At 37.5% G+C, this 14,572-nt stretch overlaps 1 protein-coding gene across 1 annotated transcript in view; it reads left to right on the top strand.

Moving 5' to 3' along the window:
* Fstl5 (follistatin like 5) overlaps positions 1-14,572 on the top strand; it is a 716,962-nt gene that overhangs the window by 482,537 nt on the left and 219,853 nt on the right. The window contains exon 8 of the mRNA XM_033759984.1: positions 1-114. This exon is cut by the window's left edge and continues 16 nt beyond it. Coding sequence (XP_033615875.1) covers positions 1-114 — 114 coding nt within the window. The remainder of the gene's footprint in view (positions 115-14,572) is intronic.

The raw sequence follows: 14,572 nt of genomic DNA, 5'->3' as shown, positions 1-14,572 counted from the left end.
ACCGTGGGCCAGAGCGCCGTGCTGAGCTGCGGCGTGCAGGGCGAGCCGCGCCCACCCATCGTGTGGGAGAGGAACGGCGTGGTGCTCAACGACCTGGACCTGGACGACGTCAATGTGAGTACCCAGTACCGAGGCGGCGCCCGTCCAGTGGGTGTGGGTGTGGGTGCGGCCCGCCGCCTGCCCAGAGGTCCCGAAGGTGTCTGTGGAGTTTTAAAATGCAAGCACTCATTCTTCAGTAAGATCGATCTAGAAATTAGCCTTGTAACTGTACTCATAGGAACTTAATTATGAAGAATAAAAAATTGAAAATCAACCTCGGGGATATGTGGTGACCGACATTAGTTAAGTGTATCTGTGAATCAGGGAGGGGAATTTACACATGCTGATATGAAAATATGCCCTACTTTAGAATGCTTCTACACAGAGTTCTTCTATACGGATATATTTATAAACACTCATTTGTAAAACTCATTAAAATTTTCTTATTTATACAAAATAAGAAAATGCATTCATGAAAGTTTCTAGGGCCACACGTATGAGCTAAATCACAGGATGAAGTTGTTCAATGGGAAGGAATTCAGACCCGTAAGACATATCCTTTTTCTACTTCGTGCATTGCCAACGTGTGCTTGTATGTCTCAAAAGTAGTACCATGGTGTGGGTACTGCGTGTCTTGATACGTATGAAACACATTCTCCGAAGGACACAGACCCACACACCCGACTTGGCACTCCGAGCTCCAGAACACTTCCTTGTTGAACCTTTGCACCCTGCCTGGGGCTGTGTGTCCTGGGACAAGTGGGCCATGGCCCTGAGGGTTCTCACTGCTGATCAACTGCCGGGCAACTTCACACGGTTGGGTGAGGCGTGAGCACTTGCACTCAACAATCCTTGGTCTCTGGAAGTCGTGCTTGCACGTCAGAAGTCGGGTGTCAGAGTTTCTTTAGATTGCAACAGCTAATATCTATGTAATGCTGTTCTGGTGGAGCACAGCCAAGGACAGGGAGAGGTGAGAGGTGTGCGAAGACATTTTAGCTCCAAATATTCTGTAATGCATTTGAATCAAAAAGTAGCAATTGAAATAAATAAATGGTTCCTTTTTCTAGACTACAGGGCACATTTCTCCACTAAGGTATTTTCCTAGGATTTCAGGATGTAAGTTCAGTAGGCATTCCTCCATAGCTGATGTCCAAACAGGAGTACAATCCAGTTCATCCAAAACTGAACATCACCCCAGGAGACAGAGACATAAAAGCCGAGTGCATGTGCAGTGTTTGTGCAGTAGAGGTGAAGAAACGCCTGCCTTAGAGGAATTACCTTTCCAAGTATGTTTCAGCTTTATAAAGAATCTCTAAAACATTTTATAGATAAACCACATCTTCATTATCCAGACTCCAAATGATGGGCAAATGGGCTATTTCCAAGTTTTAGCTATTACAAACTGTGCTGCTATAAACATAGGTGTGCATATATCACTGTGATATGATTCTCTTAACTCTTTTGGAAAGATACCCAGCAGAGGGATGGCTGGGTCAAATGGAACCTCTAGTCTCAGCTCTTTGAGGTATCTCCATATTGATTTCCATAGTGGTTGCACCAGTCTGCACTCCCACCCACAATGGAGCTGGGTTCCTTTCTCCCCACAACCCCACCAACATTTGTTATTGGTTGATTTCCTGATAGCAGCCTTTCATCTGCATCTCTCGAATGACCAGTGATGTGAAACATTTCTTCATATATTTACTTGATGCTTTAACTTCTTTGTCTGAGAAATGCCTATTCATTTCAGATGCCCATTTTTGAATCAGGTCTTTATATTTGGGGGGCTGGTTTTTTTGAGTTCTTTATATATGCTAGATAATAGTCTTTTATCTGAGAAGCAACTGGTAAAAATGTTTTCCTACATTGTAGGTTGTCTTTTATTTCTGGAAATGGTTTCTTTTGCAATGCAGATGTGGTTTTTCTATAAAACAGAATACTACTCAGCCATAAAGAATTAGAAATTCATAGGAAAATGTATACATATTGAGGATATACTCCTAAGTGAACTAAATAAGTCACACATATATAAATACCAAATATAAATATGAAATTCTCTGGTGCAAAAAACTATAATGGTAATACAATCCTAATGATATAATTGACAATGTGAAATAGGAAGAAAAGGGCTAAAAGGGTAGGGAAAGTGGGAAGACTAGGGGAAAGGAAATAGGGGAAAAGAAAAAATATGAGAAAATGAAAAAAATGCCCATTTTTGGATTGGGTCTTTAAATTAAGAGGTCTGATTTTTAAAAGTTCTTTGTATATTCTAGATAATAGACCTTTGTCTGAGAAAGACCTGGTAGAAAGTTTTTCCCACATTGTTGGTTGTCTCTTTACACTAATGGTTGCTTCTCTTGCTGTGCTGAAGCTTTTTAATAAGAGGATGTCCCACTTGTTGATTGTTTGTGCTAGTTCATGGGCAATTGAGGTTTTGTTTATAAAATCTTTCCCTACACCAATGTCTTCAAGAGCTCTACCTAACCTCTCTTCCAGCTGATGTAATGTTTCTGTTTTAATATTTAGGTCTTTAAGCCATTTTGATTTTAGTTTAGTGCAAGGTGAAAGATATAGGTCTAGTCTTAATCTTTGGCAAGTTGAAAGCCAGTTTTTGCAGCAACATTTATTAAAGAGACTTTCCTCCAGTGAGGGTGTTTGATTGGTTTCTTTTTTGAAGATGAGGTGGCTAAATGTGTCTGGAGTTGTTTCTGCATCTTCCAATCTGTTCCACTGATCCTCAGGTCTGTTTCTTTGCCAGTACCATGTTTTGTTTTGTTTTTTATCACAGTAGCTTTGTAGTATAGTTTCAAGTCAGGATTGTGATGCCCCTTTATTGCCTAGAATTGCTTTTGCTATTCTTGGTCTCTTCTTCTTCCAAATGAATATTTTTTTTGTTATTTTCTCAAGGTCTGTGAATTATGCTTCCAGGATTTCAATTGGGATTACATTGAATCTATATAGCAGGTTTGGAATTATGGCTGTTTTCACTGTTGATTCTTCCTACCCAGGAGAAAAGGATGTCTTTCCATTTGCTGATCTCCTCTTCAGTCTCTTTTTTTCAGAGTGTTGCACTTTTCAGAGTAGAGGTCCTTGATTTTTTTCATTAGGTGGATTCCTAGGTATTTCAATTTTTTGGATTCTATTGTGAAAGGAATTGTTTGCCCCACTTCTCTCTTGGTGAGTCTGTTTTTTTGTGTATAGGAAAACCATTGATTTTTGCTGTTGAGCTTGTATCCAGCTACTTTGATGAATTTGGTTATTAAGTTTAGAAGACTTTTGGTGGAGTTCTTGTGGTCTTCTAAATAGAGTATTTTGTCATCTGAAAGTAATGACAATTTGACTTCTTTATTTTCTATCTTCACTCCTTTTCTTTCTTTGTCTTGTCTAATTGCTGTGGCTGGTGTTTCCAAAACTGTATTGAACAGGAGGATGATAGTGGACATCCTTGTCTTGTTCCTGATTTTAGTGTGAAGGATTTCAGTTTTTGACCATTTAGACCATGTTTGCTCTTGATTTTTATAGATGGTTTTGTCAGATTGAGGTAGAGACTGTCTATTCCAATTTCTTGGAGGGTTTTTATCATAAATGTGTGTTGGATTTTTTCAAATGCTTTCACTGCATCTGTTGAGATGATCATATGGATTTTTCCTAGACCCTATTAATATAGTGCATTACATTTATTGATTTGTGTATGTTGAAGCATCCCTGCATCCCTGGGAAGAGTCCCACTTCTTCAGGATGTGTGATCATAATGATTGGCATTCTATTTGTGAATACCTTATTAAAGATTTTTACATCTATGTTCATTAGTGAGATTGGCCTACAGTTTTCTTTTTCAGTTGGGTCTTTCTTTGCTTTGGAGATCCAGGTGATGCTTGCTTCCAGGAATACATTTAAGAGTGTTGCTTCAATTTCAATTTCCTTGAAGAGTTTAAAGAGAAGTGGAAGTCGTTCCTCTCTCAATGTCTTGTAGAACTCAGCAGGGAAGCCATCAGTACCTGGACTTTTCTTAGTTGGTAAGGTTTTTATTACATTTTCAATTTTATTGATTGATATTGGGTTGTTGAGAATTTTTAGGTCATCTTCATTAAACTTTGGTAATTCATACAAATCCAGGAATCTGTGCATTTCTTCTGTATTTTCTATCTTATTGGAAAGGTTGTCGAGCCAAGTATTGATGATCCTTTGGATTTCTGCTGGGTCTGTTGTAATTTCACCCTTTTCATTCCTAATTGCATGGATCTGGGCCTTTTCTTTCCTTTTTTTGACAAAGCTGGCTAAGGGTTTGTCAATTTTATTTATCCTTTCGAAGACCCAACTCTTGACTTAATTGATTTTTTTGTATTGTTCTCTTAGTTTCCTTTGCATTAATTTCTGCCCTGATCTTTATAATTTCCTTCCTTGTATGAGCTTTGGCTTTTTCCTGCTCTTCTTGAGGTTCAGCATCAGGTTGTGTAATTGAGTTTTCCTAATATGAGCATTCACTGCTATGAATGTGCCTGGTAAGACTGCTTTCATTGTGTCCCATAGATTCCCATGTGTTGTATTGTTATTGTCACTTAATTGTACAAACTCTTTGATTTCTTCTTTAATTTCCTCTGTGACACATTGGTTATTCAGAGTATGCTATTAAATTTCCAAGTGTTTATGAAATTCTTGTGGTTTCTTTTTTGTTTGTTTGTTTTCTTTTTGGTACTGGGTGTCAAACTCAGGACCTTGTGCTTGCAAGGTAGGTGGTGGAACCACTGCACTAAATCTCTAGACCTCTTGTTGTTTCTTTTGTTACTGATCTCCAATTTCATCCCACTATGATTTGATCATATACAGAGGAAGATTTTAATTTCTTGCCACTTACTTAAACATGTTCTATTGGTGAGTATGTGATATATTTTGGAGAATGATTCATGTGCAACTGAAAAGAATGTGTATTCTGGTTTTGTAGGGTGGAACACTCTGTAATCATTTGTCAAGTTCATTTGTACAAGAGTTTGATTGAGTTCTACTATTTCATTGTTTATTTTTTGTCTGGTTGATCTATCTATTTGTGACAGTGGGGTATTGAGGTCTCCCACTGCTACTGTGTTAGCACTTATGTGATTTTTCATGTCTGTTATTATTTGTTTTATGTACTTGGGCACACTTGTGTTTGGTGTATATATATTTATGATTGTCATCTCTTCCTCTTGGTTTGTTCCCTTTACTATGATGTAATGTCTTTGTCTCTCTTAGTTATTGTTTCTTTGAAAGCCATTTGATCTGCAAAGAGGATAGCTACTCCTGCTTTTTTTTGGGGTGGGTGCCTGTTATATGAAATGTGTTTTCCACCCTTTAACTTTCACTCTAAGGGTTTCTTTTTGAATTAAGTGTGCTTCTTGTATGCAGAATATTGTTGGATCTTACTTCTTGACCCATTCTGCCGGTCTATGTCTTTTGATTGGTGAAATGAGACAATTACAATTGATGGTTAGAACTGATATGTATTGACTTATTCTTGTCATGACTTTTCTTTTTGTTGGATTCTCCCCCTTTGCATTTAATTCTTTTCATGTCTAATGGATTCATTCTTCTGGGATTCCTGGGGTTGTGTTCCTCATTGTCTTCTCCTAGGATATTGCTTAAAATTTTTTGGAGTGCTGGTTTAGTATTCATGAAGTTCCTAAGGTGCTCTTTGTCATGAAAGTGTCTCATTTCTCCATCAGTTTTGAAAGATAGTTTTGCAGAGTACATCAGTCTGGAAAAGGTTGTTTTCCTTTAGGGTTGTTTTCCACACTCTTCCTGCCTTGTGGGTTTGTATTGAGAAGTCTGCTGTGATAATGATGGGCTTCCTTTGTGCATGATTTGTTTCTTTTCTCTAACTGCTTGTAAAATTTTGTTCTTCTGTTGGATTTCTGAAATCTTAACTATTATATGCCTCTCTCTCTCTCTCTCTCTCTCTCTCTATATATATTTTTTTAATCACAGCTAGCTGGAGTCCTATAAGCCTTACTCATGTGTATGTTAGGTTCTTTCCCCCTATTTGGGAAGTTTTCTTCCATTACTTCAGTGAACAATTTTTCTTTTTAATGTTGTCTGCACTCCTTCCTGTTTCTTCATTGACTCCAATCAGTCTTATGTATTCTTCTTTAAATCATCTAGCAGCATGGTTCCTTACTATTTTTAATACCCCCTCATCACTAATTGCAATCCTGTCTTCTATATCTGAAATTCTGTCCTTGCATTAGTTTATTCTGCTGTGTAAACTTTCAATGGAGTTTTTAATGTCTTGGAAATAGTTTGCATCTATTTTATTGATTCCATTTGTTCTAGTCCATCATATGTCTCGGATCCTCTATTTTTATTTGTGTTGGTTGCAGATTTATTAATCATGTCTTGCACTATGGGCACAATCTCTGCTGTTATCTGAGAAATTATTTCTGATTTCATTTTTTCCAGGTCCTCTCTTGTTGACAGTTCAGGGAGTCCAGGTGGTTGAGTAACAGACTGTTCCATCTTTCTTCCCTTTGGGGTTACCTTAGGTGATCTGGAAGTCTGGTTTTGACACTTATTTCCATGTCTTCTCATTTTGGCAGATGTAGCCTGCTATGCCTTTATTAAGACAACTTTTTGCTCACCAAGTGGTCTTCGATTCTCAAGAGGCCACCAAGCAGCCTTTGCTCTGCTGCTCCCCAGTACACCAATTCCTGGGTTTAGAATGGTGGCCTCTACATCCCTGAGCTGACCTGTTGTCTTGGCTGGCTTCTGGTTGGGGCCAGTGCACACTTGATAGGGTATCTGAGTCCTTATGTAGGTATTGCCTGGAGGGTGACTTTAGCTGGGGACTGAGTATCCTAGTTCCTGTTGTCCACGTAGGCTTCTAGTTAGGGTCTTTGGGCACTTATCAGTGGTGTCGGGTGGAGCCTCCGGCTGTTGCTTGTGAGTCTGTGTAGTACTTCTCCAGGTGGGTCCATGGCTGTGGCTGATGTTAGGGTGGAACTCTGGATGAAGGTTGTGTGCCGTGCAGCTGTTTTCTAATGTTGCATTGTTTCATTGCTACTGTTCTTCCACATGTTCTTCTCACTGCTGGAAAATCTCCTTTGGTTCTCTTGATTTGTCTAAATCTAGTGTATCCTTTAAAAATAGACAAGTGCATCTCCCGACTAAAGTTGCTTTTCTTTTTTTAAAAAGCTCTCTGTCCAGTAGTATAGTAGTGTTGCACTATGATAAGTTTAGCACATGTTTGTAGTACCAAATTAATGCATGTATTGTGGGGAGTTGGTACATGTCCATAAAACATCTTCATTCTTTCTTGGTCCCCTTCCACTCCCATCACTCTTTACTTCCTTCAACTCTTGTGCCCCTTCCCACTTGAAAAATACCTATTTCCATTTTTTCTTTGATTCTCTCCTTTTTAATTCTTTCCCACTCATCCATTTTTTGTTCCCCTTCCCATTTGAAAATGTCTCCCTACTTACTAGTATTTATTTTGCTCTGCATTCATATTTTATTTATTTATTTATTTATTTTGCTCAGGTCCTTGTGCTCGCAAGGCAGACCCCCAAACTGCTGAGCTAAATCCCCGGCCTATATTCATATTTTAGATTTCTCATATTCTTGCCTTTCTACTTTGGGCTAAGAACTGAGCACAAAATCCTATTCCATTTCAAGATTGTGGTAAGACTTTAGCACTCTAGTGACATTTACTATGATTACTTTTCAGTGCATAAATAAGTGACAGTGATTTTTTTGCAGTTAAGCATTGTTGAATTTTTGGTGGACTTTTAAAATTTTAAACCTTGCCAATGGTTTTTTTACCTACTGTAGCTGCATGCACAGTTATCAACCTGTGTATGTTTACTGACAATCATCTGAGCCTAGAATATCTCAACAATTTCTAGATTTAATTTTTTAATAATAGTTTATATTCATCATATTGCTTTTTACTAGTGTTTTAAATTCAACTTCAATTAAACACAGGTAGGCAAGGAAAAGAAGAAAGGAACATATACAAAGTAATGCCTTTGTTCACAAGTGTTTCTGTTTGTGAACAATTTCATTGGTGAACAAAGACATTCAGCAAAATTTCACTTCCATTCATGGAATCATCTGGTGACTACCATGACCACAATCACAACCGTCTTCTGAACACAAACATGAGCATGGCCAGCTCCCCCAGAACAATGGAAGGAATTAAATTCAAGAACAGATTATCTTTTAACAAATACTGATTTACTGCTACACTTTTCCAGGCACTCAGCTAATCTAAGCCGAACCTTTTAAAAACTGTTAGGAGACATTATTCTGTTCTTCAAAATCTCACAGTCTGAAGAAGTTGTTTGTTTTGTTTTGTTTGTGCTGAGGATCAAACTCAGAACCTCACTCTTGCTGGGCAGGCGAGGTGCCACTGAGCTACATTTCTGGCCCCACAGAGTGAAAAAGTAAAGAAGAAAAAGAGAAAAGGTAAAAAGAAAAAAAGTAAGTGGTGTTACATTTAATAATGAAATATGAAGTAGATTCTTACACAGTATGCACCACAAAGGAAAGAAGTCCGTGCTGAGTCCCACGGGAAGGCGTTGTCTTGCAGGGCTGAGGGACAGAGGGAGGACACAGGCCTGAGAGTGTGGGGGGTGGCGTCCAGGGGTCCAGTTCCTCACTCAGTTTGACAAAAAGCAAGGACCCTGGACAGCACACCGTGTGAGTATGAGGAATAAAAGCAGCTACTTGGATTTCACTGCAAGTTGTGTTTGAAATGTATTCATAACATATAACAAAATTATACCTTTAGTTAATAAAGTTTTTCACACATTGTAACTTGCTATTTAAAAAACATATGAGCTCTTTTCTTAAAACATAAAATTGTTTGTTTTTTCCAATTTTTACTGTGGTAAAATACACATTATGTACAATACATCATATTAACCATCTGAAGGGCATATTTTAGTGATGTAAATATTTTGAAATGTGTGCAGTGCCAGGGATGTAGCTCAGTGGTGCAGCACCTGCCCAGCAAGCACAAGGTTGTGGGTTCGATTCCCAGTATCAAAAAAGAAGAGTGGGGGAAAAAAGACCCCTCCCCAAAACATTCCCCTAAAAATGTGGCGCAGCTATCAACACCTGCATAACCAAGCTTTATGCCCATTAAACAATAACTTCACAGCCCTCCTTCCCTGCGTCCCAAGCCAACCACCACTCCAGTTCCTGCCTGTATAGTTTTGACTTTCAAAGGTGCTTCATATAAGCGAAATCATATAGTGTTTTCTCTTTCCACTGATGTATATCATTTACCAAATGTGTACAATCATGTATCTGGCAGCATGTGTAAGCATTTATGATATCTTCCTGAAATATTGGGTTTTTGTTGACATATAGTATCTTCTGTCAACACTTGTCAGCTTTTAAATTTAAAATTTATTTTTTCTAAAATTAATATAGCAACTTCTGCTGAATTATGTTTACGGTTTTCAAACATTCACTGCCAATTTGAATTCTTCTAAAATAAATGTCTTATAGAAAGCATATAGTTAATTTCTTTACCTTTTCAACTTATTTCTAATTAGTTTTATTGGTATGTTTTGGATATATACAATGAGGGAAATGAGGAAAAAAGAAGAGTAAAATGTTATGCACTCTGCCATTCTCTTTTTATCATAGAGCCTAACCCAATTTACATTTTAAAATAATTACTGATGTCATCGGAGTAAAATGCTTCTGTTTTGCAAGATGAGTACATTCTTAGAGAACATCATTGCACTTTAGTGCAACAATGTAAATACAGCTAATGTTTTATTTTATACTTGAAAATTTCTGAAAGAGTAGATTTAAGAGATTAGGAAGACTGAAACACAGGAAGAGAAGAGAGATTGGTTCCACTTGCATCTGTGGCTCAGAAGAGCAACTATTCATTCAGACAATCTGTGATACACATTTCAAATGACTAGAAAAGGAGAATACGATGTCCTATACACAGAAAAAGGATCAATATTGAAGAAATATGAAGAATGCTTGCCCTGATTTGATTAAAACACATTGTATACACTTATGGAATTAGCATAATGTGTCTCATAAAGCTCCACAAATATTGTCTCAATAAAAAATCTTACAACCCCTCTCTCAGAAAGGCACTGTGTGAGGTGATAAATACGTTAACAAGCTCATTGTAATGAGTATTCCACAACATGAGTATATCACAGCATAACTTGTACACCTTAAATATGTCCGTGTTGAGCAGTCAGTCAGCTTAACTCACTCAAGTTGGAAAAAATAAAGTAACTACCATTCTGCTGGGTGCTTGCTGTATGCCTCACAGCATTGGTATCCATGATTTCTTGCATTATGAAAGTTTCTTTTGTTTTTATTTGTTTGGTTAATTGATTTTTCTGGTAGTAAAATATGTTATTTCCTTTTATATTGAATTTTTTTACATATTTTGGAAATATTTTTGGTTACCATGGGGATTACAGTTCGTGTCCTAAACTTATAACACTAACTTGAGTGCCTGCCAGCCATGCTTTGACAATACGCAGACTGCTCTGTTGCTCACTCTTCCTGGTTCTTGATGCCATAAAATCACCCTCTGATACATTGTGCACCCAGAAACCTAAATTAATAGTTTAGTGCAGTAGTGTCTTAGGCTATGTGAACAGTAAAATGCAGTTACAAACCAAAACTGTGACTCTAGCAACTTTCAGGGTAATAATTTCTTCTTACTGTGTTATTCTTAAATCATGAACGAATCTAAAAGTGAAATTACAAACCATTGATGTAATTGTACCAGTCTTCGTAGTAACCCTCATGTTTGCCTCTTGTAAGATCTTTATTTCTTCATATGCCTTTGAGTTACTGTCTAGTATCCATTTATTTCAACCTGTGAAACTTTAGTATTTCAGGCATACAGGGCAGTGTAAAGATCTTAATTTCCATCAGATCTTATTTATTTGTGACAGTCTTAATATCACCTCCGCATTTAAGAACACTTACTGATAGAGGCCTCCTGGTTAACAGTTTGCTTTTGTTTAGCTCTTTTAGTATGTTGGCCGACTGGGCATTAGCCTCCAAAGTTCCTGATAAAAAATCTGCTGATGGTTTTGGTGAGCACCCTTTGGAGGTGTCGAGCCACTTTGCTGTTCCTATGTCTTGACATGTGAAAATGTGATTACAAAGTGTCAGCACGCATCTCTCTCTCTCTCTCTCTCTCTCTCTCTCTCTCTCTCTCTCTGTCTTTATAATCATGCACTTTTTCCCTCATTGAGTTTACTGGTACATTTTAGGTATACAGTACAGTGATGTTCATCATTGGGATCTTGTACCTTTACATGACAGGTCTTGGTTCTCATTTTTTTCCCTATTCCCCTGCCCTCCCTTCACCCCCCTCCCCTATCTACAAAGACTTTGTTTCTATTTTTTCATTTTCTAATATTTTTTCTTTTCCCTTCTTTCCTTTCCCTACCATTCCCATTTCCCCTACACCTTTAGCACTTTTCTTCCTATTTCATATTTCCAATTATACCACTTGGATCTTATTTACACTTTTAGTTTATCACACCAGAGAAACTATTCAGAATTTACACATGTGTGACTTATTTCATTCATGTATATCCTCAATATGCATCCATTTTCCTATGAATTATTCTAATTTCTCACTCTTTATGGCTGAGTAGTATTCCATTATATTAAAAAAAAAAAACACATCTTCTTTATCCAGTCTCCAAATGATGGAAAAATGGGTTGTTTCCAAGTTTTAGCTATTACAAATTGTGCCACTATAAACATAGGTGTGTATATATCATTGTGGAATGATTCTTTTAATTCTTTTGGAAAGATACCCAGCAGAGGGGTGGCTGGGTCAAATGGAACCTCTAGTCCCACCTCTTTGAGGTATTTACATATTGATTTCTATAGTGTTTGCACCAGGCTGCACTCCCACCAACAATGGAGAAGGGTTCCTTTCTCCCCACATCCCTGCCAACATTTGTTATTGGTTGATTTCTTGATAGTAGCCATTCTTTCTGGGATGAGGTGAAATCTCAGTGCTGTTTTCATCTGCATCTCTCGAATGACCAGTGATGTGGAACATTTTTTCATATATTTACTTGCTACTTTTACTTCTTAGACAAACCAAATTTGAAAAATCATTTCCTCTCTTTTATAAAAATCAGACTCTCACCTTGGGAGACAAAAAGACATGATCCTGGACTTGTAAATTACAGGGATAGGGATGTCTTGACTGGAAAATCCCTTTTAGCCACTCTTTACACCTTAATAGCTTCCTCCTCCTCCTCCTCCTTCTTGTTTCCTCATTGTTGATATTTATGATTTGTTTACACATTATTTTCCCAAATTGTTTCCCATCTTCCTCTAATTCTTTTTTAGCAATCTTTGTTGTGTTGTTTGGAGTCTTGCCATCTGTCTCTTTTAGGAAATGTTTCTGTTATTTATTGTTTCATTGCAATCGGGTAAGATGTTCCTGTTACTTTGTATGCATAGTAATTTTTGTTGTTGAAAACTAGACATTAGCCCCAGTGATGTAACTCTGGAAGTCAGTTTTTTTCACAAGTATCTTCCGATTGATGTTATATGTCTTTGATTCTTCCTTTTGTTTTTGCTTGTTCCAAGGTGTCTCTATACCAGAGATCTGCCTGAGGTGAAAATTTGAGGTCTGCCCCAGGTCTTTTTGCAACCTGTGGATTTTGGGATCATTTTTAATAATTTTCTAATTTTAAATTAGTGTATACGTTGTTTTTAATGTACTAGCCTTTTATATCTTAGTTCCAAAGGAGGGGACAGAAAATAGAGATTAGGAGAGAGGAGAGGGGAGGGGCAAGGGTAGTGGGACGGAACTCTGCCAGCCCTGTAGGTCTCCTGCAAGTCACTTTCAGTGGGGAAACAAAGGTTCGCAACAGTGAGGAGAGATGCGAAAATAGCACCCCATCTCATTGTCAGCACCTCTGAGACAGACGCCCGGTGTTCATGGGTCCCTTCCCACCCGGGCCCGCCAGGCAGAGCAGCTACTCTTGCACAAGAATGCAGCTGCCTGTCCTGGGGGAGAGGACAGACAGCCACTGCTGTGCACAGCTGAGACTTACGGACTTAGCCTTTGTTTACCTCCCTAGCCTTTCCCTGGAGACTTGCAAGTGAAAAGCAGATACCCTCTGTCATACCCATTGCTAAGTTGAGAGTCAGACTATTAATGTTCTAGCATCTTTCCAGAGTTCTCCTATCTTCATTTTTAAAGGCCTAATTTCATTAATAATGTTTTTACAGCAAAGACTTCTGTTGTCAACTTAAAGATCTACAGCTACATCTAAGTGTGAAACTGTAAACAAATAACATATCCAGAAAGTTCAGGCATATTTTCAGTTTCATGGCATAAGAAAATAAAACTATTCAAAATATAAAACTTATGCAGAGTGACCTTGGCAACCCCAAAATGTGCATAATATCCATTTCACAATCGACTTCTTACTCTTCTCTGATTTCAGTTCATTCTTTTCCTCACTTTTAAAAATAATGTCCAGTGTATGAGGATGTACTTACTTTCAAAAAAGTAAGAAGAAACTTACACTGAGTGGATTGCTTTACAATCACCAGAACTCACAGGTTTCAAGATGAGGATAACACAACCAAAATAGAGAACTTTTAACATACACCCAATTAATTTGATAATATTTGATACTTATTTTTATTATCTTGCACATTAGTTCAAGGAACAAGTTACTCTGACAAAGAAACAGTACCATAGTTATTTCTGTCCTGTAGCAATATTGTATAAGTGCTTTGTTACACTTCTCAGTACATCCAGTGTTTTAGAAAGAAAAAAAATTAAGATTGTTAGAGGCAACTTATCAAACAGCAAGTCATAAATGTCATTCAATTTTACTGTTCCAAGATTTGTTTTTCCTGTTCTATTAACAGGGTTTTGGAAATTTTCTTCTTAACCACATATGCCTTTAAAATCAGACAATGAATTAAAAAAACAATTACTGAAGAAGTTTTTGTTGTTGTTGTTGTTTAGTTATGCTCAGTGGAGGAACTTATTTATGCAAGGGTAATCTGAAACCAAAGTTCTATGGATAAAGCATGTTAACTAAAATTTCTTATAAAATATATTGACTCCAGGGCTGGGGATTTAGCTGTTGTGTCTTACCTGCCTGGCAGGTGTACGGTCCTGAATTTGATCCCCAGTACCCAGTATATATATACTGACTCCATCATGATTTCTAAAGTTCCTTCAGAGGGGAATATGCTTTGTAATTTTACTACTATAATCTAAAATATTGAATCAGCTTTTGTCCACAAGGAAGATATTAATCCATCTCTTATTTTGTTAATTTTATTCTACTATTACATAGTGAAACCTAATGAATTCACTTGACTATACTGTTTTAGCAAGTTTATCAATAAGGTCTTATAAAGAGTCAGCAGGTTAGGATGAGTGTGAGAAGTACTTTGTGTGGTACAGACTTATAGATGAAGATTTATTCCAGTTCGTGGAAAGGAAAACCCTGACAGACAGAGAGACAGGGATGGGGGAGCATGCAGTCTTTATCAGATTCACGTC

Source organism: Fukomys damarensis, unplaced genomic scaffold (assembly GCF_012274545.1).
Source record: "Fukomys damarensis isolate Sample0158 unplaced genomic scaffold, DMR_v1.0_HiC HiC_scaffold_38, whole genome shotgun sequence".
NCBI classification, from domain to species: Eukaryota; Metazoa; Chordata; class Mammalia; order Rodentia; family Bathyergidae; genus Fukomys; species Fukomys damarensis.
This window is presented reverse-complemented; position numbering and strand designations above follow the sequence as displayed.